Source organism: Erigeron canadensis, chromosome 3 (assembly GCF_010389155.1).
Source record: "Erigeron canadensis isolate Cc75 chromosome 3, C_canadensis_v1, whole genome shotgun sequence".
Lineage (NCBI taxonomy): Eukaryota > Viridiplantae > Streptophyta > Magnoliopsida > Asterales > Asteraceae > Erigeron > Erigeron canadensis.
The window spans coordinates 13,297,393-13,322,174 of NC_057763.1; the positions used below are offsets into that span (position 1 = coordinate 13,297,393).

General features: G+C 37.0%; 1 protein-coding gene across 1 annotated transcript; it reads right to left on the reverse strand.

Moving 5' to 3' along the window:
- Window positions 1–23,988: 23,988 nt before the first annotated feature.
- Window positions 23,989–24,390, reverse strand: LOC122591520. Its single transcript, XM_043763785.1, has one exon. It carries the CDS (start codon window positions 24,388–24,390, stop codon window positions 23,989–23,991), a length of 402 nt encoding a protein of 133 aa, XP_043619720.1.
- Window positions 24,391–24,782: the final 392 nt, after the last annotated feature.

A 24,782-nucleotide genomic window follows, 5' to 3' on the forward strand; every position in this document is an offset into this window, starting at 1 on the left:
GGAGGATTTCCCTCGTCATGACGTCAGCACGAGCCAAGCATGAACCCAGAACACGAAGTAAAAACATCTCCATTTGATGTTAAAATTGATCAAAATCAATGCATATCATCAACTTGGACTTGTTGTACTTCGATTACATGCCCAGAAACTGATTTAAATTCGAATTAAGTAAGCACGAAGTGAATGTTCCTCGTGCTTTGTGTGAATAGTGACCGAACCATAAATACTTCAATTAATCTTGATTTATCAATTGTTTACTTAAATTTCTATTAGATTTAACATGTTTAAACGTCAATTAATCTAATTTTAAGTCCAAATCATCAAAAATCAAAGATCTAATTCGTGGTTCGTCCGAGTTACTGTTCATGCGAGGTAAAAATCGAAAATCGGGCATTATAACGACTTAAATCGTATAAGTTTTGGAGTTAAAACATCAATTCACTATCCTAGATTATGAAATTACCAACAAATCTGGATAGTAATCAAGAAAAAGGATGAAATTGATCGAAAGAAGTGCGAATGAATAGTAGCACGAAGGAGACGAAGTTCATGTGATTTACTTAGGGGTAATTTCGAGTAATTGGTAATTAAAGAATAGTAATAACCCATATATATATTCGAATCCACATGGGTCGGGCTGCACACGTAGTTCGTGGGCTTCATGATGACGTCAGCACGAGGCATGCTGACGTCAGCACGAGGTGATTTCGAATTTCCTTCGCCAAATTTCGCGAATTTTCCAGAAATGTAAACAAAGAAAAATTCCAGAAATTCCAGAAATATAAACTTGTAGATACTCGTTACTAAGAACTTGTATCTACTCGAATATGCTATCGTAAGTCATCCGTACTAACTTGTCATCACAATAATGTATCAAATAAATCTTACATTATTATCTTGACATAAAATCGATCATTTCTTCATTGATGTTTAACTTAAAACAAATGCAAATCATTTTAATGTAAGTTTGCATTACAATACATCAAAATATCATATCAACAACCTATCACATTACATCTTAGGTTGTAATCTTGATAATACAATGGTAACCTATCACTCTAAGTCTTAGGTTAAATTACAAGACAATCCATCCTTGTAACACAGTCTGTAAAAGCAATTTCTGAGAGGCTTTTATTATCCGTCGCAATGCAATTCCAATAAGCTAGCGAAGACAATTTTGCCTTCAATCACAATCTGAAATTTTTTATGCCAACTATATTTAAGATGAGTTTATTATCCAGTAACCTGCACACTTAACAAACTTCATCAATGCATCAAAAAACAACAATAAAAATATCATAAATATGCAAAACAACCAAAAAAAAAAAAAAACTTAACCTAATAATCATTACAAGATCTGAGGCAAGTCCAATCTTTGTCAAACATACTTATCAACCACAAACAATTGAAAGTTCAAAAATATTTTGACTTTTCAATTTTCAAAACATTTCATTTTCTAAATTAAACAACGTATGTATTAAATTAGAAAATTCATCTTTTAAAACATTAATACCGTAAGCAACAAGACTTATATAATTCACCAAGAATTATAACTTTTCATGCTTATTAAATCTCTCGTGCAATAAGAACTAGTTTGACACACAAACTGACACTTATTACAAGAATAAAATATAAAGAAACAAAATAAAAATAAAAATAAACTAAGCTACTTTATTTATTTACAAGAAATTCTAAGTTTCTGCAGATTAGATCAGATTAGCATTTACATAAGTCTGCAAGTGAGAAATAACTCTCTTATTATTAGTTATGAACAGTGATCCAACCACGATTACTGGTATATTTGTCCTCTTAAACACTCAGTACTTTCAGTTTCCTTTGAATTATGACACTTTCGACATACCCTGGCCAAGGACAGTCACCATGTAACCTGAGTAGCCTAATATGCCATTGAATAGTTTGCGAACTTATGTGACCCACATTCAAATATACTTCCGTAACCGATACAAGCACTAAGATAACAAATATTCAATATATATTCAAAAACATCCTTAACAAATCATGAGACACTTTTTAGATAACAAAAATTAATTACTTTGTGATTTAACTTATTTGCTTTTGCATTTCATTATTTATAAGGAACCTGTGATTTTCTATGAGACCCATGTAGCGAACTTTCTGACAACCTATCCTAAGTTGGAAGCTTTAGGTAGGCTAGGTATACAAAGACGCCCCGAGGACATACTTGTCCGAATCTCAAAGACCACATTAGCCCCTTAATTTTCATTCATTTCATTTGCATAAACAATATCACATTTAGCTTTCATGCTCATGATTGGTAGAGGTTTTTGTCTATATATTGAACAAATCTTATAGTAATGCTAGATTTTTCACAAAATTTAAGGACTAGATCAATTCATTACTGAAAAGCAAGCATTCTCAGCCATATATCTGAATATGTTTCCCATAAGAACATTGTATAATTTAAGTTCAGGTTATGGAAACCTTGCTACTTTGTGACTACCAATATATCCCAAATTGTAATCACTGAACTAAGCAGTTATATTACGATTAAGCAGACTTAAAAGCTAAGTATCCTCACTTCTAATCATCTTACAGCATTAACTTAAATCTCTCCCATATTTTTGTCGTTTTCTCATTTTTCACATTTAATGGTTATTTATGACACTAAGAACTCTTTTTGTGTTTTTATGACTCTAGCTATTTACAAACACAAACTTACAAAATTAGTTCTTTGAGAGATTTAAAATGAATCAGCATTCTTCATCCCATTGAGAAGAATTAACTTCTCAAATCGAGTCTTATCAAATGCTTTGGTATACATATCAGCTAAATTATCATCGGTTATAACCTTTTCCAAATGAATTAACTTCTTTTGGGCACAATCACGCAAGAAATGATGTCTAATATCAATATGCTTGGTGACCTTATGCCTTACAGGGTTATTTCTAATGTCTATAGTTGACTTATTGTCTATTCTAATAGGAGTATCAAGAAAATCCATACCGTAGTCACGAAGTTGTTGCTGAATCCACAATACTTGGGAACAACATCTACCAGCAGCCATATACTCTGCCTCACATGAAGACTGAGCAACACATGTCTGCTTCTTGCATTGCCACGATACTAATCTTCCTCCTAACAACTGACAACCTCCAGTCGTAGACTTTCTGTCATTGTTACAACCGCCAAAATCCGAATCAGTATATGCAACAAAATCAAACATTCCTCCCATTGGATACCATAGACCAAGCCCTTGGTTTCCCCTAAGATAACGTAGAATATGCTTTGCTGCAGTCAAATGTGACTCTTTCGGACTAGCTTGAAATCTAGCGCAAAGACAAACAACAAACATAATATCTGGACGCGAAGCAGTCAGATACATCAATGAGCCAATAATAGCACGATAATAAGTTGCATCCACAAGTTCATCTTTCGGATCAAGAACTCCTAAACCATGATTTTGTTGAATAGGAGTACCATATGTCTTGGATTCTAACATTTGAAACCTCTCCAAGATGTCATCGACATACTTAGACTGGTGAATAAAGAATCCATCTTTCCTTTGACCTACTTGTAGTCCGAGGAAAAATTGTAATTCCTCCATAGCACTCATTTCAAATACATTTTTCATGCTCATTTCAAACTCTTTGCACATCTTTATATTAGATGAACCAAAAATGATATCATCCACGTAAACTTGTACAATTAGTTAATCTCACTTCTTCCACTTGATAAACAATGTGCTGTCTATCGATCCTCTTGTAAAATTAGTTAGATCCTTATTCAACTGATTTCTAGTTCGAACAGGTTCTATAGCATTTCCAAGAATATTTTCAACTGGGTGATCCTTATTTTTCGATATTGAGGAACCGAATCAACATTCAAACTTTCTCCTAAATTTGTTCTAATCTGAAACTCAGGAGAGCTGAAATCATCTTCCGATTCTTCAGAAATAGGATCATCATCAGGTAGTGTAACCGTAGATGGAGTAAGTGGTGTAGTGTTTGCGGGTTCATTATTTGCTGAATCTGGTGTCTTATCCTTGTCCTTACCACTTTCATTTGATGTACGAGTTTTGAATTGATGTAAAACTTCAACCAATATATAAAAGATGATTAAGACTTTTATTTGATGTACATTTTGGCTTATTATTTATAGAACATGTGTCTTATAAATTTTTTATTTTAGCCTACCTTATTATTATCAAACACTAATATTAAGTCATTAATATATAATGTCATATAATTATTTTAATAATACATATCAAAATCGAAGTAGTGATCTACATTTGTATATACATTTTCTAACTTTCATGTATATTCCTATTATATATCAACTTTGCCAGTCTGTTTGTTGTAAACCCGTCGAATTGATGTTCCCGGTTTATAACCCATGAGAAATCCCTCTTCAACCTTTGAATCAAACTGACTGAGGTAGATACTTCAAGAAAGTACACGGTACACCAAATGGTTCAACATTCTGTAAATTCGGTTTCTTCTTATGTAGAAGCTCATAACATGTCTTATTATGACGCTTAACTACAGTAACCCTATTTAAAATATGACAAGCTGTATTCACCACTTCCGCCCAAAACATAGTAGGAAGCCCTGAATCTGCAAGCATAGTTCTAGCTGTGTCGATTAGAGTCCTATTCTTCCTTTCAGCAACTCCATTCTGTTGTGGTTCATACGGAGAACTGTATTGATGTTGGATTCACTTTGACAAACAAAAGACATCCATCACATTATTCTTGAATTCAGATCCATTATCACTCCTGATTCTCTTAACACGAACTCCATAAATGTTTTCAGTTTCGACAAAGAAATTTATCAAAATCTGCGGAGTTTAATCTTTCGACTTAAGAAATAATACCCATGAGAATCTCGAGTAATCATCAGTAACCACCAAACAGTAATACATCCCACCAATACTTCTTACATTTACTGGACCAAATAAATCCATGTGAAGTAATTCGACCAAGGTACACATTTGTCTTCCATCCCAAACCGCAATAGAATTTTCTTGTTTCGGTTTATGAGCAGACTTTTGCTATTTACCTTTCAGACAAGGTACACATTTTTCTTCCATCCCAAACCGTTTCATGAGAACGCCTTCAACCAAACCATGTTTGACAGTGTCATTCATCTTTCGGAAATTGATATGTCCATTCTTCTATGCCATAGTAACGATTCAGATTCATTTGCTTTTGATAACAAGCAAACAGACTCCTCTGGATTATCAACACCTAACACAAGGCCATAGATGTCTCTCTTCCTAGGAGCTTTCAGCAGGATCCACTGTCAACATACCAAAGACTAATAGGCTTCCTTGGTTCTCCCTGCACATTAGACGATTAGATGGTTAGTTTCTGAAGGGAACCCAAACCTTTTGAGGTTTAGGTTTGCCGAATTCATCTCTAATGATCAATTTGGTCCAATATCCATCGCTCTTTAATGGAGCCTTGGATGAAGATGGTGTCACAGACTGTTTCTTACGTGAAGTGAAACGAGTCTTAGGAGGTGAATTCCTTGGTGAGTGAGTACCAAATCTAGGTTGACTCCCTAATCGATCATAGAATTTAGACGAACTATTAATTCTAACAGGAGGAGATCGATTTTGTTTAGCCATCTTCCTAGGTGAATTACTCCTTTGAGGTGTACGAGAACGACTCAAACTTACACTACTAGAAGTAGTATTCTGTGAAGGTCCCTGTCGTTTTGGAGTCTTAGATCTATTGACACTAATCCTTTGATCTGTAACAATAGACTCTCCATATGACACATTTCTAAGTAACTTAACATAATTCTGTGCATTTTTATTATCAGGATGTCTTTTTGCATACTCCTCATAATAATCCTTTTTATATGCACTCATAAATTTTGGTGGAGTTACTTGTTCAACTAGTTTACCCTTCCCTTTAGGATTAGGAATATCACTAACATCCTTTGACTTGACTTGACTGTCATTCTTAGGATTCTTGACCTTCCTATTTGGACATTCAATTGCTATATGGCCTTTCTCACGACAAGTATATCACTTCTTTACTTGTTGTTTTCTAGATTGACCATTCTCTATTTCAGGGATTGGTATACCATACTCCTTCATTTCATTTATGGTATCAAGCGTCTGTATTGCTTCTTCTATATTTGTTATTGGTTTAAAAGGAGCATAATGTCTATCCTTATATGGAATTTGTTCAGCTAACTATTCTTCTTTATTTTCCACACACCAAACTTTATCAATTCTCGATTTAGGTTCAATCCTATTTATAGATACTTCTTTATCATAGAAAACTGTATCACAGTCTTTCAATGTGTAGTATACTACTTCATCTGGATTAAAATCTAAATCAATTTGTTGGTGACCTTGTAGAAGTAAATTGGAATCTTTAGACACATTACTTTCTTTTTTAAGGATAACATTTTCAGCAGTTAAACTAGTTGAACTTTCTTTTAGTTTCAATATTTCTTGTTTTAAATCTGACACCATGTTACACACGTCAATTATAGAAGATAAAGAACAAGATACCTTCTGATCTGCAGCCTTGCAATCTGCCATGTATGCAACAAAGTCTTCAGTTGTCATACCTTCAGGTATCATGAAGTTCTTCATCTGCTCTTCAATGCTCTTCATGGAAATGTCATCAACAGGATTTGATGACTCTTCCTTTTCTTCAGATGCTTTCACTGCAGTCATTTGTTCACTCTCAGGTCTTACTGTCTCAACAACATTACACATATTCTTCTGTACTATCTCAGATGCACTTTCTTCACTTGAGTATACAGCATAATCAATCGTTGCAGCTACCTCATCATATAATTCTACCATGTAGGCATGATTCGAGGTATCATCGGATTGTGTATCCCATTGATAAGTACCATCTGGATTTTGAACAACAAAAGCCTTTGACTCCGAAAATGGTGACGAAACTGGTTGTTGTGGATATGTAATCATTGCTTGCGTCTTATGATTATTCGGTGTAATACCGCCTTGATTGTAATTTTGATGGCTAGCAACAGTATTATCAATCCTCTTAGGTCGTTGACACTCTCTTGCAAAATGACCAAATCCATCGCAATTATAACATTTCACCTTGGATTTGTCAAAGCCTTTAGTGCCATTACCTATAGGTCTACCAGTTCTCTGAGTGAATCTTCTGACCTTAATAGTAAGCATAGCAAGCTGCCATTGTAGATCCATTTCTTCCAAATCATCAGGATCTATTTGATTGTAATCCTCATCAATTACTGCAGGATCAGTAACCTTTCCCCCAATAAATGCTTCATGAGCATTACAAAAGGCTGAGTAAATACTCATTCTTCCTTCTGCAGAACTCATACTCATTGGCATAGAGTGGAAAGATTGTACATTGCTCTTAACATTTGAATTTGTATTGTCATAAGCAACATATCCGGTAATACCATCCGCATCTACTATTGGTGTAGCTTCTGCACCACTTAGAAATGCATTGTTTCCTGAGCTGGAACTTGCTAAATGAACAGACTTAGCATGATATAAGGATGGATTTTGTGTAAAATCCGAGTGAGTGTCTTTAATCCTTCTCTTCATGTCTTTGTTTTTCAGCTTGGAGACTACCTTCTCAAAATCCCACGTACTGTATTCCTGATCATCTTGAAGTTGATGAACATAATCAGTCCAAGTTTTAGGCAGTGAATCCAGAAACTTATCAACTAGCTCAGTTTGAGGATAAACAACTTCAAAGTATGACAACTCAGTGGTCAGATGACTGAATCGAATAATAATCTCGTCAAGAGATTCCCTTTCAGTCCATTAAAGGCTTCATACTGACGCTTGAGAAGCTTGATACGGTTTTTCTTCAAAGTTACATCGCCCTCACAATATCTTTCGAGAGCATCCCATAAATCTTTTGAAGTAGTGTACTTTTTAAACAAATGTAGACTATCTTGAGGCAAGGCCAAAGTAAGAGTAGAAAATGCCTTTCCCTCAACAAAGTATCTTTTACGTTCTTCAATAGGCATATCAGCATAAGTATACCTACTAATCACTCCGTTCTTCTCATATGAAGGCCAATCAAAACCTTGAGTTATCACTAGCCACATTTCCATGTAAGTGAGATGAATCTAGTCTTCAAAACGTCTCTTCCACATCCAATAATTTTCCATACGGAAAAGCTTTGGAGGTGTATTACCCCGACCAACTTCATGATCGTGCATGATCATCTGGCTGATAAGTAAGGCATTGGGTGACTTTGCGGCAGCTGGTAAGGTCGTCATTTCGAATCTTTTGAATTCAAGTAAAACGAAAAACTACTTAGTGTATAGCACGAAGGATACGTGGCACGAAGTTCGTATAGCACGAAGGACACGTGGCACGAAGTTCGTATAGCACGAAGGACACGTGGCACGAAGTACGAAACACAAGTCACGACCTAAGTCACGAAGAGTGGTTCGCGCTGACGTGGCACGAAGTGGACACGAAGTCTGCTGGGTGACGTAAGCACAAACACGAAGTTCACTTCGTGCTGACGTATGCACGAAGTAACACGAAGAAGAGCACGAACTTGACCAAATACACGATTTCGAATTGATTTTGCAATCAATAGCGAGTCAAACAATCTTAAACCTTCTGGTAATCAACCTTAGGGCTCTGATACCACTTGTAAGGTGCCCTATTGTTGCGTGGATCATAATAAGATGCGATTCGTTATGTCAAGAGTGCGAAATCCTCTTGAGATAACTAGATTGCTATTGCCTTTTGTTAATTCATAAGTAATTAATCAACCCAAGGAGATGCACAAGGCTTGTGGTTCGTGTAGAAGAACACACGAAGGAACAAATAACCTTAGATCGTAATTTCGTGAATAACTCTCAAGAATTCGTCAATCATTAACCTAATTTCGTAGATTAGGTCTTGTATTTATACTAGTTATGTATTGGGTTGTGTGGGCTTCGGCCTTAATCGCGTAATTGAGCCCGAAATAACAATTAGCCAATCTACCTCGTGCTGACGTCAGCACGAGGGTAATCCTTCATGCTGATAACGTCAGCTCGAGGGACGTGCCTTTGACTCTTTGTTTGACTTCGTTTGACTCGTACGTAACATCCAGTCATTGTTTAAGTGTTCTACGACACTTATAAACCTTGATTCAATGTTCTTGTACCTGCAAAACAATATATAACACACAAACACAATACAAAACACAAACAGATATAATATTGAAGTTCAAACGTAATCATTAAATATCAACATAAGTTCTTATTTAAATGATTACACACAAGTTCCTAAAAACATAAACGATAATCAAATCTATGTTGCGATTGTCACAACGGATCTGCACAGATGGTGAGCCAGAGAATAGAGGTCAAGATCAAGATGCTGCTGAGGATGCTATGGATACAGAGACTGCAGATATTCAGGGGGAGTCATCAAGACAAAGAGAGTCAGAGATTGCTGGTACAGCTGGTACTAGTACTTCTAGGATTCAAGATAAAGGAAAAGTTGTGATGACCGCTCCAGATGCAGATCCTGATGATCCAGATAACAATGATGATGGCAAAGATTCCAATTTAGTTAACTCCGATTCTAATTCTAATAGAATAGAAAGGGAGATAGTGAATGATCCTCATAATCATAAAGAAAAGGAAAATTTTAGCAAAGGAAAATCTACTCAGGATAGTGAGTCAACTAAGACTGATTCTATTACCAATGCCTCTACAGAGTCAGATTTGCACCCATTAATTGTGCATAGAGTAGAAAAGAGATTGGGATATGATCCACAAGCTCATATGAGAGCTAGAGTTGAGATTATGGATTATGATGATTATTATGATCCAGGATCACTTAGGGATCAAATGAAAGAACAGTCAGGGTTAACTCATACATCTTCAGAGTTAGAGTCAGATTCAGATTCAGATTCGGATTATGAACCTTAGTGCTAATGATTTTTGTTTTTGTTTTTGTAATAATTATAAGATAAATATAAATGTATGTGTTACGTTATATTTATGATATAATATTATTGTTGTAAGTTGAAATAGATAAAGATTATAAGATAAATATTAATGTAATTGTTGCATTATATTTATGATATAGTGTTATTTATTTTAATTTCTTTTATGTATTTATACTATTTTATTATGTCTTGACTTATGATTTATGTTCTTTATCTTTGTATATGTAAATCGTTTGAATTGCAGATAAGCTTCAAAGGATAGGTGCATTGGACGATCTTGATGCTATCGATGATGAAGATTTGGAAGAAGGAGAGTTCATTACTTCGGAAGCTGATAGAAAAAGGTTGCTTGAGACACCTTATGACTTTGATCGTGTCTTTAATGAAGATGAAGTCATTCAAGTTGAACCAATAGCTGAAGTAGAACATCTCAATCTCAATCCAATTAGAGGTAGTCCAGATGAACCGAAGAATGCTACAAGTTTGAGATTTGCTGTATATGCAAACATATTTGATAAAGGACATGACAATATTTTTGATCTATACTGGAATATAGATGCTACACGAGAGGTTGACCTTGGATGATTTAATATACCTCCGGTGCAGCAAGATCATGAGTTTATTATTAATAGACTAATTCCAGGTTATAGAGGACATACTAGTTTGATGATACGTGATACGTATAAACCATCAATGTTTTCGGAATATGTCTCAGACAAGGATGCACCCAAAAACTTCTCAGTGATACAAAGTTGGTTCTATGATCACAGAATCAAATTGTTTATTATCAAGAGAAAGGAGGGATGCCAGTACATGTCAATAAGTCAAAGACACTTCCACTCTCTCAGTGATTCTGACATGATAGATTTGGGAAGACGTTGGTTCGTTAATCTTCAGAGCAATGGACTTGCAGATTTCTACTGGAATAGATTCAGAGATGAAAGAATTAAGTATTTCAGTGCTAGAGGTCTGAAGCCAGAAGAAAGGTTGATGAATCCAACACCTTTGAAGAAGATTAAGAATCCAGATGGCACATTTCGGTTTGTCCAGAAAAGAATTAAATGTGTTAAGAAGGTTCCCGCTATCAGATGGGATCAAGATATGCTGAAAGAGATGACATTTTGGCAGATAGATATCAAGTCAGGCGAAGCACAGATGTTTGTTCATGATTCACAGAAACAGATGTTGCTACGCATGTATGATCCGATGCAGGTTGTCAACTTGTCAAGAGGTGATCAAAGAAGACTTTTGGATACACCCTGCTCAGCTGTGGATTTTTGGAGAGTAGAGGAAAGACGCTATCGCAACATTCTTGCTCATTTTTTACAAGAGAGAATTCATGCGAATAGCACCAGACTTTTATTTAACGGATAGCTTTGAAGTTCAAGTTTTGAAGACTTTAAAGAGATCTAGTTGCAATCGTCAAGGGGGAGTCTGTAGCTGCAGATCCGTTGTGACAATCACAACATAGATTTGATTATCGTTTATGTTTTTAGGAACTTGTGTGTAATCATTTAAATAAGAACTTATGTTGATATTTAATGATTACGTTTGAACTTCAATATTATATCTGTTTGTGTTTTGTATTGTGTTTGTGTGTTATATATTGTTTTGCAGGTACAAGAACATAGAATCAAGGTTTATAAGTAATGTTATGTACGAGTCAAACGAAGTCAAACAAAGAGTCAAATGCACGTCCCTCGTGCTGACGTCATCAGCATGAAGGATTACCCTCGTGTTGACATCAGCACGAGGTAGATTGGCTAATTGTTATTTCGGGCTTAATTACGCGATTAAGGCCGAAGCCCACACAACCCAGTACATAACTAGTATAAATACAAGACCTAATCTACGAAATTAGGTTAATGATTGACGAATTCTTGAGATTTATTCACGAATTTACGATCTAAGGTTATTTGTTCCTTCGTGTGTTCTTCTACACGAACCACAAGCCTTGTGCATCTCCTTGGGTTGATTAATTACTTATTATTTTACAAAAGGCAATAGCAATCTAGTTATCTCAAGAGGATTCCGCACTCTTGACATAACGAATCGCATCTTATTACGATCCACGCAACAATAGGGCACCTTACAAGTTCTGTAGATGCAGATCCGTTGTGACAATCGCAACATAGATTTGATTATCGTTTATGTTTTTAGGAACTTGTGTGTAATCATTTAAATAAGAACTTATGTTGATATTTAATGATTACGTTTGAACTTCAATATTATATTTGTTTGTGTTTTGTATTGTGTTTGTGTGTTATATATTGTTTTGCAGGTACAAGAACATAGAATCAAGGTTTATAAGTGTCGTAGAACACTTAAACGATGATTGGATGTTATGTACGAGTCAAACAAAGTCAAACGAAGTCAAACAAAGAGTCAAATGCACGTCCCTCGTGCTGACATCATCAGCATGAAGGATTACCCTCGTGCTGACGTCAGCACGAGGTAGATTGGCTAATTGTTATTTCGGGCTTAATTACGCGATTAAGGCCAAAGCCCACACAACCCAATACATAACTAGTACAAATACAAGACCTAATCTACGAAATTAGGTTAATGATTGACGAATTCTTGAGAGTTATTCACGAATTTACGATCTAAGGTTTTTTGTTCCTTCGTGTGTTCTTCTACACGAACCACAAGCCTTGTGCATCTCCTTGGGTTGATTAATTACTTATTAATTTACAAAAGGCAATAGCAATCTAGTTATCTCAAGAGGATTCCACACTCTTGACATAACGAATCGCATCTTATTACGATCCACGCAACAATAGGGCACCTTACAAGTTCTGTAGATGCAGAAGCTGTTGACACTGCCTGTCACACTCAGAATTGGTCCATTATCAATCAGCGTCATGAGAAGACTCCTTATGAGGTTATTAACAAACGCAAACCCAACATCTATTTTTGGGTGTGTCTGTTATACCTTGAATGATCGGGAAAATGTTGGAAAGTTTGAAAAGAAAGGTGACGAAGGTTACTTTGTTGGTTACTCAAAGACATCGATTGCATATCGCATCTTCAATCGCCGAACAAACACAATTCAAGAAACCATGAATGTTTGGTTTGATGAGATGTCTGGCATGATTTTTGAACAAGAAAGTTTGCTACCAACAATTAGTGATCCAAGTACTTCAAGTGCTTCCTCAAGGACGTCTACCTTAGCTTCCAAGTTCAAGAAGTATCCTACTCCAACAAGTGAAGAACTAGATATTCTTTTCGAAGAGTTCTACAATTCAAAACTGATTCAAGCAAAGGAAGCTCAAGTTATCAATGAACCAATTCCGAACAATGATTCCATTCAAACAAATGAACCAGTTCCTGACAACAATCATGAACCATCTTCAAATGCTTCAGAGCAAGAAGAATCATCTTCAAGTGATATTTATTCTCAAAAGAATGTTCAAGAACAACCTTCTCAGATCACCCAGACAACAAACCCATCAAATACTCCAACTGTGTATGTGCCACTGGATTTTGATCATCCAGATTTTGAGGAAAGAGTTCTTCTGAGTTATGATTCCATTTCTCAACAGAACTCAGGCTTTAATGATGATGATGATGATATTCATCAACAAGATCTTCTTCCTCATGACAACAAATGGTCACGTATGCGCGGAGATCATCCTACAGAGCAGATAATTGGAGATTCACAAGTTGGTGTTACTACCCGTACTTCAGTCAATGAGTGTCTTGTTGCACTTTCACTGAGTAACATCGAACCCAAAACAATCTCTGAAGCTCTTAGTGATCCAAAGTGGGTTAAAGCGATGCAAGATGAACTAGCTCAGTTTGAAAGGCTGAAGGTATGGAGGTTGGTTCCAAATCCAAGGAAAGAAGAACCAATTGGAACCAAGTAGATTTTCAAGAATAAGAAGGATGAAAATGGAGTTGTAGTAAGGAACAAAGCTCGATTAGTTGCGAAGGGTTATTGCCAACAACCTGGTGTAGACTTCGACGAAACTTTCGCTCCTGTTGCAAGAATGGAGGCCATTCGCATATTCTTAGCTTATGTTGCATTCAGAAATTTCACAGTGTTTCAAATGGATGTAAAGACAGCGTTCTTGAATGGTGAGCTCAAAGAAAAGGTTTACGTGGAGCAACCTGGAGGTTTTGTTGATTCTTAGAGACCAAATCATGTCTACAGGTTAGACAAGGCTCTCTATGGTTTGAAGCAAGCACCCCGAGCATGGTATGATTCCTTAACTACTTTCTTACTAAAAAGAGGCTTTACCGAAGGCACTATTGACCCTATATATGTTGATTCCAAATATATGTTGATGACATTATTTTTGGGTCAACCAGTCAAACTTTTTGCCGAAACTTTTCATCTCTAATGGTCAATCATTTTGAAATGAGCATGATTGAGGAAATGAACTACGTTTTGGGTCTACAAATCAAACAATTACCAACTGGTATTTTTATATCACAAGGTAAGTACATTAAAGATATGTTGAAAAAGTTTGATATGACTTCATGTTCTTCAATTTCAACCCCAATGGCTGCTCGTACAAACATTAATGCTGATAAAAATGGGAAACCATTTGACCAGAAGAGATATAGAAGTATGATTGGTTCATTGTTGTATCTTACAGCATCTCGCCTGATTTACATCTGAATAGGTAGTTAAAAGATAATGTTTGCAACACGTATGTGTGCTAGGTATCAAGCTGCTCCGACTGATTTACATTACCAAGCAGTGAAACAAATTTTTCGTTATCTGAAGGGTACACCCAATCTTGGTCTCTGGTATCCAAGGGATACTGGATTCAATTTAACTACCTATTCAGATGCAGATCATGCAGGTTGTAAGCTTGATCGCAAGAGCACATCTGGTACTTTACAATTCTTAGGTGATAAGATTGTAAGTTGGTCATCCAAGAAGCAAAACTGTGTGTCACTGTCAACTGCTGAAGCTGAATATGTGGCTGCGGCTAGTTGTTGTGCTCAAGTGTTATGGATGAAAACACAACTTACCGATTATGGTCTGAATTATGATCGCGTCCCTACCTATTGTGATTCGCAAAGTGCCATTGCAATTGCTGTCAACTCAGTAAACCACTCTCGTTCAAAGCACATTGATGTTAGATATCATTTTCTCAAAGATCACATTGAGAAAGGTGACATTGAGCTCTACTTCGTGGGAACTGACTACCAACTCGCTGATTTGTTCACTAAATGACTGGATGAAAAGAGGTTTAACTTTTTAATCTCTAAACTTGGTATGTTGAATTTTGACCCTTGAATCACTTTACCATTGAAGGAATTCTTGATACATTTTTCAGAAAATTAAAAATTGAAAAGATAAAATCAAATACAAAAGTAAAAAAAACAAATTTCAAAAAGAAACAAAAAGTTTTTTTTTATGGCTTGCATATATTCTGTATGCAACCCGTTCTTCATTGACCTATTTATTTTTCAAAATGGCTTATGCATACTCTGTGCATAACCCGTTCTTAATTGAAATTATTTATATTTGAAAGTTGGTATAAATTCGTGTTGTTATACATATAGATTGATATAAGATAACGCGGAATTTAACGCCTTTCTGTACTTCCAAGTGGTCTTATATGAATATGTATGTGTAATGGCAGTTTTTCATTTGATTGAAATTGCAAACAATTCTCTTCAAGAATCTTGATTTTGTTGCAAACATATTCAAAATTTTCAAATGGAATTTCGTTTCAAAAACTCTCAATTGTTGATATGAGAAGCAAAGGATTGAACACCTTTGTGTACTCCCGAGTTGTCTCATCTTGAACAATTGATTGAGTCAAATCATTATGGTTTTTGTGAAATTCATTTTTGCTCCACCTTTCTATGAAAACATTTTGATACATCTCTACATAGATTACAAGGGAGTTTATGATTTCAAACCTCTGTCAAACTTCAAATGTGTTTTTAAATCATTTTTTTTTTCACATTTGATGATTTTCAAAAGATTTTCTCCAAAGGAAGTTCGGTGTTTAGTTTGCACATGAGCGACTAGGTTTTCTCAAAATTTACTCCATGGACTTCATCATCGCCGATGAGTTCTAACCCCGGAGTATTCACTTCTTTCATTAGATAGTGAGGGTATTTTGAGTGATGATGATTTCGTGCAACTAGGATGGAGGGAGTAAAGTCGAAAAGTGAGAGGTTATGGTGATATGTTGTGAGAAAAGGGTTAAAAGAATTGATACCCTTCTCTAAAATTCTCAAATCGCCGGGTAAAACACATTTCTATCGGATGTTATTTGTTGATATCTCGATATTAAAGAAGCCTTCATGGACACAGTGAAGCGATGCACATCTTTACCTAACCACTCAAGTGTTTCTTAACAAATGCCTGTTTTATTTCTCACGGAGATTTTCTCAATTCTATTGACTCTTCATTTGGAAGATGTTGATATTGAAAAAGGGTGACACTCTGCTCTAGTCCTCGACTTCATTTGATCACTTCGTGTCTAGAGCTATCTTGATTGATCACTGATTTGATCATTTTTCATTCTTTAGGACACATTTGCGTCATATCTTTGTGATATAAATGCTTATCTTTGTGATATAGCCGGAACATTTGTAGTGATATCTTAATTGATATTTCACGATGATCAAATGGAAATCCTACCATTGCTAACATCACTTCCAGCTTTGAAAGTAGGTTTCATAATTACCTTTGTGTGATTATTGAATTACCAAGAAGTCTATTGTGACCTTGGATTTTTCAGAAAAAGACTTTAAGGATAGTAGAACATGGTTATCGAACGCTTAGGTGACACTGACCATGGTTTACATTCTTTGAAGCATTCTTGAGGTTGAAAAGCCAAAAGACCGAACTATGTTAGAGTTGTGCTTTGTGCATTTCTCAATGATACATAGGAAATCCGATAAATGGTATACATTTCTTTCGGTCATTTCATTAATCCTTTTGATTTTTGCAAATGTAAACGGATCATGCTTATCCGGTTTTCATTTCTCATCACCCCAACATAGAAAACACCAACACCATGCTAAAATGTTTATCCCAACAACTTCAATCTTACATTTTAGTCACCCATAGGAACAATTGGGTTGGTTTATTTGGTTAGATTGATGTTTTGATGGTTGATAATTCTCCATGTGCATAATGTCTAGATGTTAGTCATGATTATTTCTTTTAACATTCGAATCAATCAATGTTTGCATAACGACATTGGTTCCCAACTTTGTCATTATGAGGGTGAGAAAATAGTATGATTGATTATTGATTAGGGGAAGAAATTAGAATGATTGATAAGGACAAGGAGAAAAATTTGTGTTTGGTTGTTTCAAGTTTTCATGATTTGCTTTCCGAGATACTATCATTCAGCTTCTTGTTGGAAGTTTTCAAGTTTATTTGGAGTTCTTTTATCTCAAATTTCATTTGTGACATCAACTCATCATTCTTCTTCAAAGTTTCATTGTCAATTTCATTCCAAACTGCAAGGGTTCCAAATTCAACTTGAAGATTATTCATCTCGAAAGAAAAGGATATACATTCAAGATGTAACAAGAGACTTTTCAAAAATTGAAGAGACTGTGATTACTCATGAATTAAGGGGGAGCATGATTACTTCATAAGAGACTTTTCAAAACCTCATTCAATTGTTTACTCTCAAAAGTGCTTAAGATGATGTGACAAACATCAAAGCTTCAAAGGACAAAAGATTGAAGATTCAAGACAAAGAAGAAAAGCTTCAAAAGAGTCTTCATCAATTCAATTTATACAAGATCTTCAAAGTCATACAACAACACTTTACCAAAAGCTACAATCCATAAATCAAGGGGGAGAGTACATATTTCTGAAGATTCATTCCAAGACATCAAAAATTCAAGAATCAAAGATTGAAGAATCCAAAACCAATTCATACCTTCCGCATTTCAAAAGACAACTCTGATTTCTGATTCAACAATTCTCGAAGATTTAATACACACACACTTATCATTCTCTGTTCAAAAAGAACATTGAGAATCAACAAATAATTTAACATCAAGAAGTCCAAGACCAAGACTGAATCAAGTTTTCCAAAGACGATGAGAAAGCTTTGAAGACTTGTTTCAACACACCAATTGTCTTCACCACCGGGCTCTTCAAATTCATACCTACAAGACAAAATAACACGTACTTCATTCCTTACAATATATCACTAAGGGGGAGAATGTTAGAAATCCAAAATAGTGATACATTGTAATTTAAGTTATAGGACTTACTTTTTGTTAAGTCATGAGATTGTGATTTCTAAGGTTGAGGGGCTAATTGTGATAATTAGCATAGTTGTTTAGATTAGCCTATAAATAGCCCTCATCAACTTAGAAATCATAACCTTTCATAACACACACATAACATTTCATACTTTTACACCTTAATCACACACACTTAATCACAATTCTCTCTCAACACACACACAAACACCAAGAACACACACACTAACCAAACACAATTGTTGATGTGAATTCGGTGATGAAAATCGTGTTATTACAATCAAGGCTTCAATCTTCAATCACAAGTGTGTGCCATCAAGACAATCATCAAAAAATAGTGTAAGACCTATTTTATGCCTATATAATTCGTCCCTAATGGTATATATATGTTTACTTTTTCGGTTCTTATCAAAAGCTAAATGAATCATGTCGCTTGATTATTTGTGGATCATGCCGCTAGGAGCATTTTTAAGCAATTCTGATCAACGAACATTGAAACTCGTGCCGCTAGGACTACAGCTTGTGGCGCTACTGGACTTGGTTCAGCAACTCGTGCCGCTAGCCAGCCAGCTAGCACCGCTACTGGACTTGGTTCAGAAACTCGTGCCGCTAGCCAGCCAGCTAGCGCCGCTAGTTTGGCCTGGAGTCGGCTTTTCAGCTTCATTCTTCATCAACACTCATCCGCGAGTGCATATGGACCTTTTTTAAGTCGTTTTCTACCATTTGTGAGCGATAAACTTGCTTTAGACCTAAAATCACTAGCAAATACCATAAAGCACCACAAAACATGTATAAAAGGCTATCACGTGTCTAAAACGTCCAAATTGTATGAGGGAAACATGTATAAATTGAGACATATCAAACCTCCCCACACTTAAACCTTGTTTGTCCTCAAGCAAGTATGCACTTAAACAAACCTCAAAACTCAAACAAAACACAACAAAATTTTATAAAACAATCTATAGTTAAATGGGAAGTTTCCAACCAAGCGGTGTTGAATACCAAAAGCAATTGCATTTAAAAACTAATGAGCAAAGTTTTAGACGAAATCAGAAAATTCTACTAATCTAAAGCAAAACCATCTTTCGGTTACAATTAGAATCCTCCCTATGCTTGTGTTCACCTCTTTAACATTTCTATCATTCCAATTTGCCTTAAGCTCGCTCTTACTAAGCTTATAATCCACTAGCAAGCATCACAATTATTATTAGCAACATAAGCAATATTCCACAATGACTATTGGTATATCCGTCCACTTAAACACTCACGCCATTGGTTTTCCATAAGGTTTTCATTACGTTATACTTATGAGTCTCTTGACAAAACACACTCCTACGGTCTAGAATTGCAACTCTATCCACATATTAGGTGATCATACGAAAGTGTACTTTAAGCGTCCAGCCAACGGTTCGCTACGGATACGTGAATATCATTAAGAGACATACACCAGAACTCAAGGTTGGGTTGCATATCCAAAGGCCATGCTCTAAATACTAACACATACGAGAACAAAAGGTTTTATAATTTAATACCCATGAGTTTCTATGAGACCTGTGTAGCGAATTTTCGAACAACTCATCCCAAGTTGGAAGCTTTAGGTGAGCTAGGTAAGACGAAGTCACCCCAAGGACCTACTGGTTCAAATCTCAAAGCCCACATTAGCATTAAAATATTGAAAAATGTTTTGCGCGTGTTCCCGCATGTGTCACCCATTTGATGCCGAAGCACCCAGACACCCCGATATGAAGACCCAACATAATGACTAGAGCTACAACCTATAACATAAGAATTAAGGACTGGACATCCGGTGTGCAAACCATATGTTAAGTCAAATTACCACAAGTATATTTAAACACATTTCAAGCACTTTATATACACAATTTGCAAAATTCAAATGGAAAACCTCAAGCGGTGCCTACCAATACATCATCTAGTGAAGCTATTATTCACATTTGATTTATCATTAAGGTACAATTAGCAAGCAACCTAGATTATATTGAAGTTCGGAACATCCTATGACCCCTTGGAATGATGAACTGCCACAAGCACTAGAAAAGGAAAGCTAAAGGTAAACAATCTCAAGTTCTATCCTAGATTAGCAAAATCTTATATTAACTTCATTTTTCGTCTTTGCACAAAACCTATAGCCTCAAAAATTTAAAAACATAACCAAGATGCTAATAACGGAAGGAAACTTCAAAAGAAATTTTCATTTTTTTCCAATTTACCATCCCCCTCCCCACACTTAGGTTGTACATTGTCCTCAATGGACGGATAACTAAGGCGAATAATGGGAAAAAGGGAAAAATGCAAAATGTAGAAAGGAAAAGAAATGAAAAACCTCCGGGTGAAACCATGAATTTTCCATAGCACAGTTGACTGCCAAAATTAAGTGGGCAACATGCCCGCTTGTTTGTTCCATAAATTCCAAAAGCAATCTCGAAACAAAACAACTTGCTAACTTGAAACAATCCCCTGATAACACCAATAACAAAAAGAAAAACTAAATATCCAACAACATAGTTCAAAATAAAATAAAGTACAAGAAACAAACAAACAAGTGTCTCATCGCCAACACGGCGGAATTACAACCAAATTGAAAGAAATTAAAGTTCAAATGTCTAATAAGTTTCAGAAAATAGAAATAAGAGAGAGTGAATCAATTCTCCTCCATGTCATGAGAAGAAGGGACACCTTCACCAGCATTAGGATCGGCTGGCTCACCAAAGATACCCCTGTAAAAGTCAAAAGCATGCCCCTATTATTGCTCCCCACTCGTATGTCTATACGTGCCAAACTGGGGAATATCCGGAGCGTCCCCTGCTGTCCCACTAGTGCCTGTCGTGCTCGAACTCGGGCCCACCCAACCAGGTTGCTGCTGCGGAGTGGGTTGACCAAGGTGTGGACAGAAAAACCCAAAAGCAGTGCTGGCAGGCATGAAGATGGAAGGAGGACTAAAGTCCTGAGTAGGCGGTGGTGGAGGTGGAGTCTCTAGCTGAATCATATGGTCGATATAAGGTTTCAAATACTCGTTCTGGTAACCCAAGCGGGTCACCTGGCTCCACATCGTCCTTGTACCATCAACTAGCATATCTTGAGTATCTCGCATCTGCCTCTGCTCCATCAATATCTGATCAATCTTAGTCCCCAATCTGCAAAATCATAAGAAGGATACAGGTTAGGAGGTGGCTGCTGCTCCCTGGGTGGCGAGTCCATCCTAGGTCTTTGTGCAAGCAGCTCTTGCTCCCCATCTAAGTGTAAATCACTCGGGTTAGTGGTTCTTATCACTTTCGCCTTTTTCATCTCCTTGACGTCCAAAAGAGTGGTCTTCATTCTAAGCGTAACCTCCGACCGGCCCTCGGGGGTATCACAACCAAGCCTCTCCACCATCTTGGTTACAAAATGACCACATAAATACCTATGCTCCTTACACCTATACATGTGTCTAGTCAAAATATATGGAGCACAACAAAACCAACAGAAGTGGGGAGCTCCTCAAACTGTCTATGCAACCATAAATCATCAACAGTGACCTTATCGGTAGCATTTCCCCAATAAACGAATGAGTAGGTGATCATCTTATGAAGAATCTTCAATCTCTTGGACCGAATGACCGACACCTTACTCACCCCAGAATAAAACTTTTCGTTCCCCGAAATACTAAACCAATAAGAGTCAAATGGCATGTTATCATCGAAGGAAGAAGTGTGAAATGAACTCCTGTCCACAAACGGATATACCGAGCCATTCTCAATTTCCTCAACCTCGAACATTCCACATAGATATCCAAACTCAACAACTGTACAGTTACGCTGCCTACCCCCCAACCGAAAATGGATCACCCGATCCTCTAAGAATTCATCAATAGGTAGGTCTTGTACTTGAAGTGTAGAATAAAACTCCTGGCACCACTCTTTAACAACTGTTTTCCTCAATTCAAAGATTCTCTTCCACATCGGTATCCGCACCATCTCATCCCTTTGTTCAGACCAAAACTCAATTAACATTCTTTGTTCAAAGTAATCCATGAGACCCGCTTCCCTAATCATTTGCCAATCTATAGTCCTAGGGGAGACCAAATCAAAGTTTTGAATCTCACAAAACTTATTCAAGTAGGCTTATCGTTCCCCTTTTGAAGTGTTCGGGAACTTAAGCCAAGGGTGGGTTGGTGTTCTCAATGTCCTGATTATGCTGCTTGTTTTCTCAGAAGGGGCATTGTAACGTTCATCCACATAATCGAACTGATAACCTTGGGGCCAAATGTTGCCCTCATACCTCTCAACAACCTGTTGTCTCTGTAAAAACAGCCAAAAACATACTAAATAAGTAAAAGGAGACAACTTGGAAGCGATAACGAAAAGCTACGGCGAAGAAACAACGAAAACAGGCAAACAGAACAGAACTCGCTCCGCTAGTACCCTAGCTCGAGTCGCTAGTCTGTTCGAATTTTTTTTTTTTTTTTACATAAGGAAAAGGAGACTTACCTAGACGACTCGCGCCGCAAAATTTGTTTGCTCGTCCCCAATCGTGCCGCTAGCTCTTTGAATGAAACTTTCTGACCCAAACCACCAAATCTCGCGCGGCTATTTCCATACCTCGCGCCGCTAGCTCCTTGAATGAAACTTTCTAACCCAAATCTCGTGCCGCTATTTCCATACCTCGCGCCGCGAGGTGGCCTAATCCGTCCAGTCGCGCCGCTAGTTCCTTCCTCGCGCCGCGAGGTTTGCAAGCAAAATGTTCTGACCTCGAACCCCCTCAGCTCGCGCCGCGACCTCTTTTCCTCGCGCCACGAAATTCTGTTTTAGGCCCAGTAGCGCCACTAGGATAACACCTCGCGCCGCTAGATTCTCAAACAAGGAATTCTGTCCTGATTTCTCAAAACTAGAGCCACGAGAAGCATCCTCGCGCCATGAGGTTCTGTTACATGTCAGATTTTTGACCTTTTAACAAATCACAAACCGGTTCATCCAAAATCATTTGTCACCTGTAAATCTCAACGGAAACATAAAAATAGAACAAAACTACATAAAGAAAATAAACAAAAAATTATAAAACTCACGGGTTGCCTCCCGAGAAGCGCTTTATTTATTAACGAGTCATTAGCTTGACTCGATCAAACCTCATTCTTTAAACGAAAAGTGGGAGCTCCTCGATCAAGGCTCCCTCTCGAACTTCTTCCTCATGGTAGAGCTTTAATCGGTGTCCATTAACAATGAACAAGCTTCCATTTTCTCGATACAATTCCACATATCCCGAGGGATATACATGCTTGATAACAAATGGCCCATTCCACCTAGATGTGAGCTTGGGTTGGTGGAATTTGAACTTCGAGAGAAACAACAACACCTTATCTCCCGCCTTGAAATCTTTTCTCTTGAGCTTCCTATCATGCCAAACTTTTGTTCTTTCTTTATACAACAACGAATTGTCGTAGGCGCCATGTCTAAGCTCATCTAACTCATGGAGTTGTAACATCCTATTTTCACCGGCTTCGATCAAGTCCATATTGCATTGCTTCAAGGCCCAATACGCCTTATGCTCAATTTCTACCGACAAATGGCAAGTCTTGCCATAAAGAAGTCAGTATGGTGTGGTGTTGATAGGAGTCTTGAAAGCGGTTCGAAATGCCCATAGGGCATCATCTAACTTCTTTGACCATGATTTAGGGTTTCCGTCAACGGTCTTCTCCAATATTCTCTTTAAAGCACGATTCGTGTTCTCAACTTGCCACTAGTTTGTGGGTGATATGAAGTTGAGAACCGATGTGTGATCCCATATCTCCTCAAAACTTTCTCCAATTGGTGGTTGGCGAAATGAGTGCCCCGGTCACTTATCAAAGCTCTTGGCATACCGAATCAGCTAAACTAAGCCTTCAAGAAATCAATCACAACCTTGCCATCATTGGTAGGTAAGGCTTTTGCTTCACCCAACTTCAAGACATAGTCAACCGCAACCGAAATATAGAGACACTTGTTGGATGGTGGAAACGGGCCGATGAAGTCAATACCCCACACATCGAAAACTTCACAAACTTGGATGGGTTGTTGGGGCATTTCATCTCTTCTCGTGATAGTGCCTTGCCTTTGACATGCATCACATGTCTCCACTGGCGTTTGAGCCTCCTTGAAAATGGTGGGCCAATAGAAACCCGCATCAAACACTTTCTTTCCCGTCACCGATGGCCCATAATGCCCACCGGTAGGACCATAGAGGCATTCATCCAAAATTCTCCTAGTCTTACCACCCCAAACGCATCTTCTTATCATACCATCCGCACACACTTTGAACAAATAAGGATCTTCCTAAAAATAGTGCCTGATTTTGGAGAAAAATTTCTTTCTTTGTTGAGAAGTCCATCCTTTGGGCAAAATTCCTTCACACAAATAGTTAGCAATATCGGCATACCATGGTGCTTCTCCATCCTCCACCTACATCAAAAACTCATCGGGAAAAGAATCATTAATTTCATGCTCCTTCAACTCCTCACGGTGAGGGTTTTCGAGCCTACTCAAGTGGTCGGCGGTAACATTTTCAGCCCCACTTTTGTCTTTGATTTCAATATCAAATTCTTGCAAAAGCAAGACCCATCTAAGCAAGCGGGGTTTAGCATCTTGCTTCGTTAACAAGTATTTCAAAGTCGAATGATCGGTGAACACAA

What these genes read in the sequence shown, in the direction of transcription:
- LOC122591520 (XM_043763785.1), bottom strand. Translation starts at nt 24,390, where the DNA reads ATGATAAGAAGATGCGTTTGGGGTGGTAAGACTAGGAGAATTTTGGAT.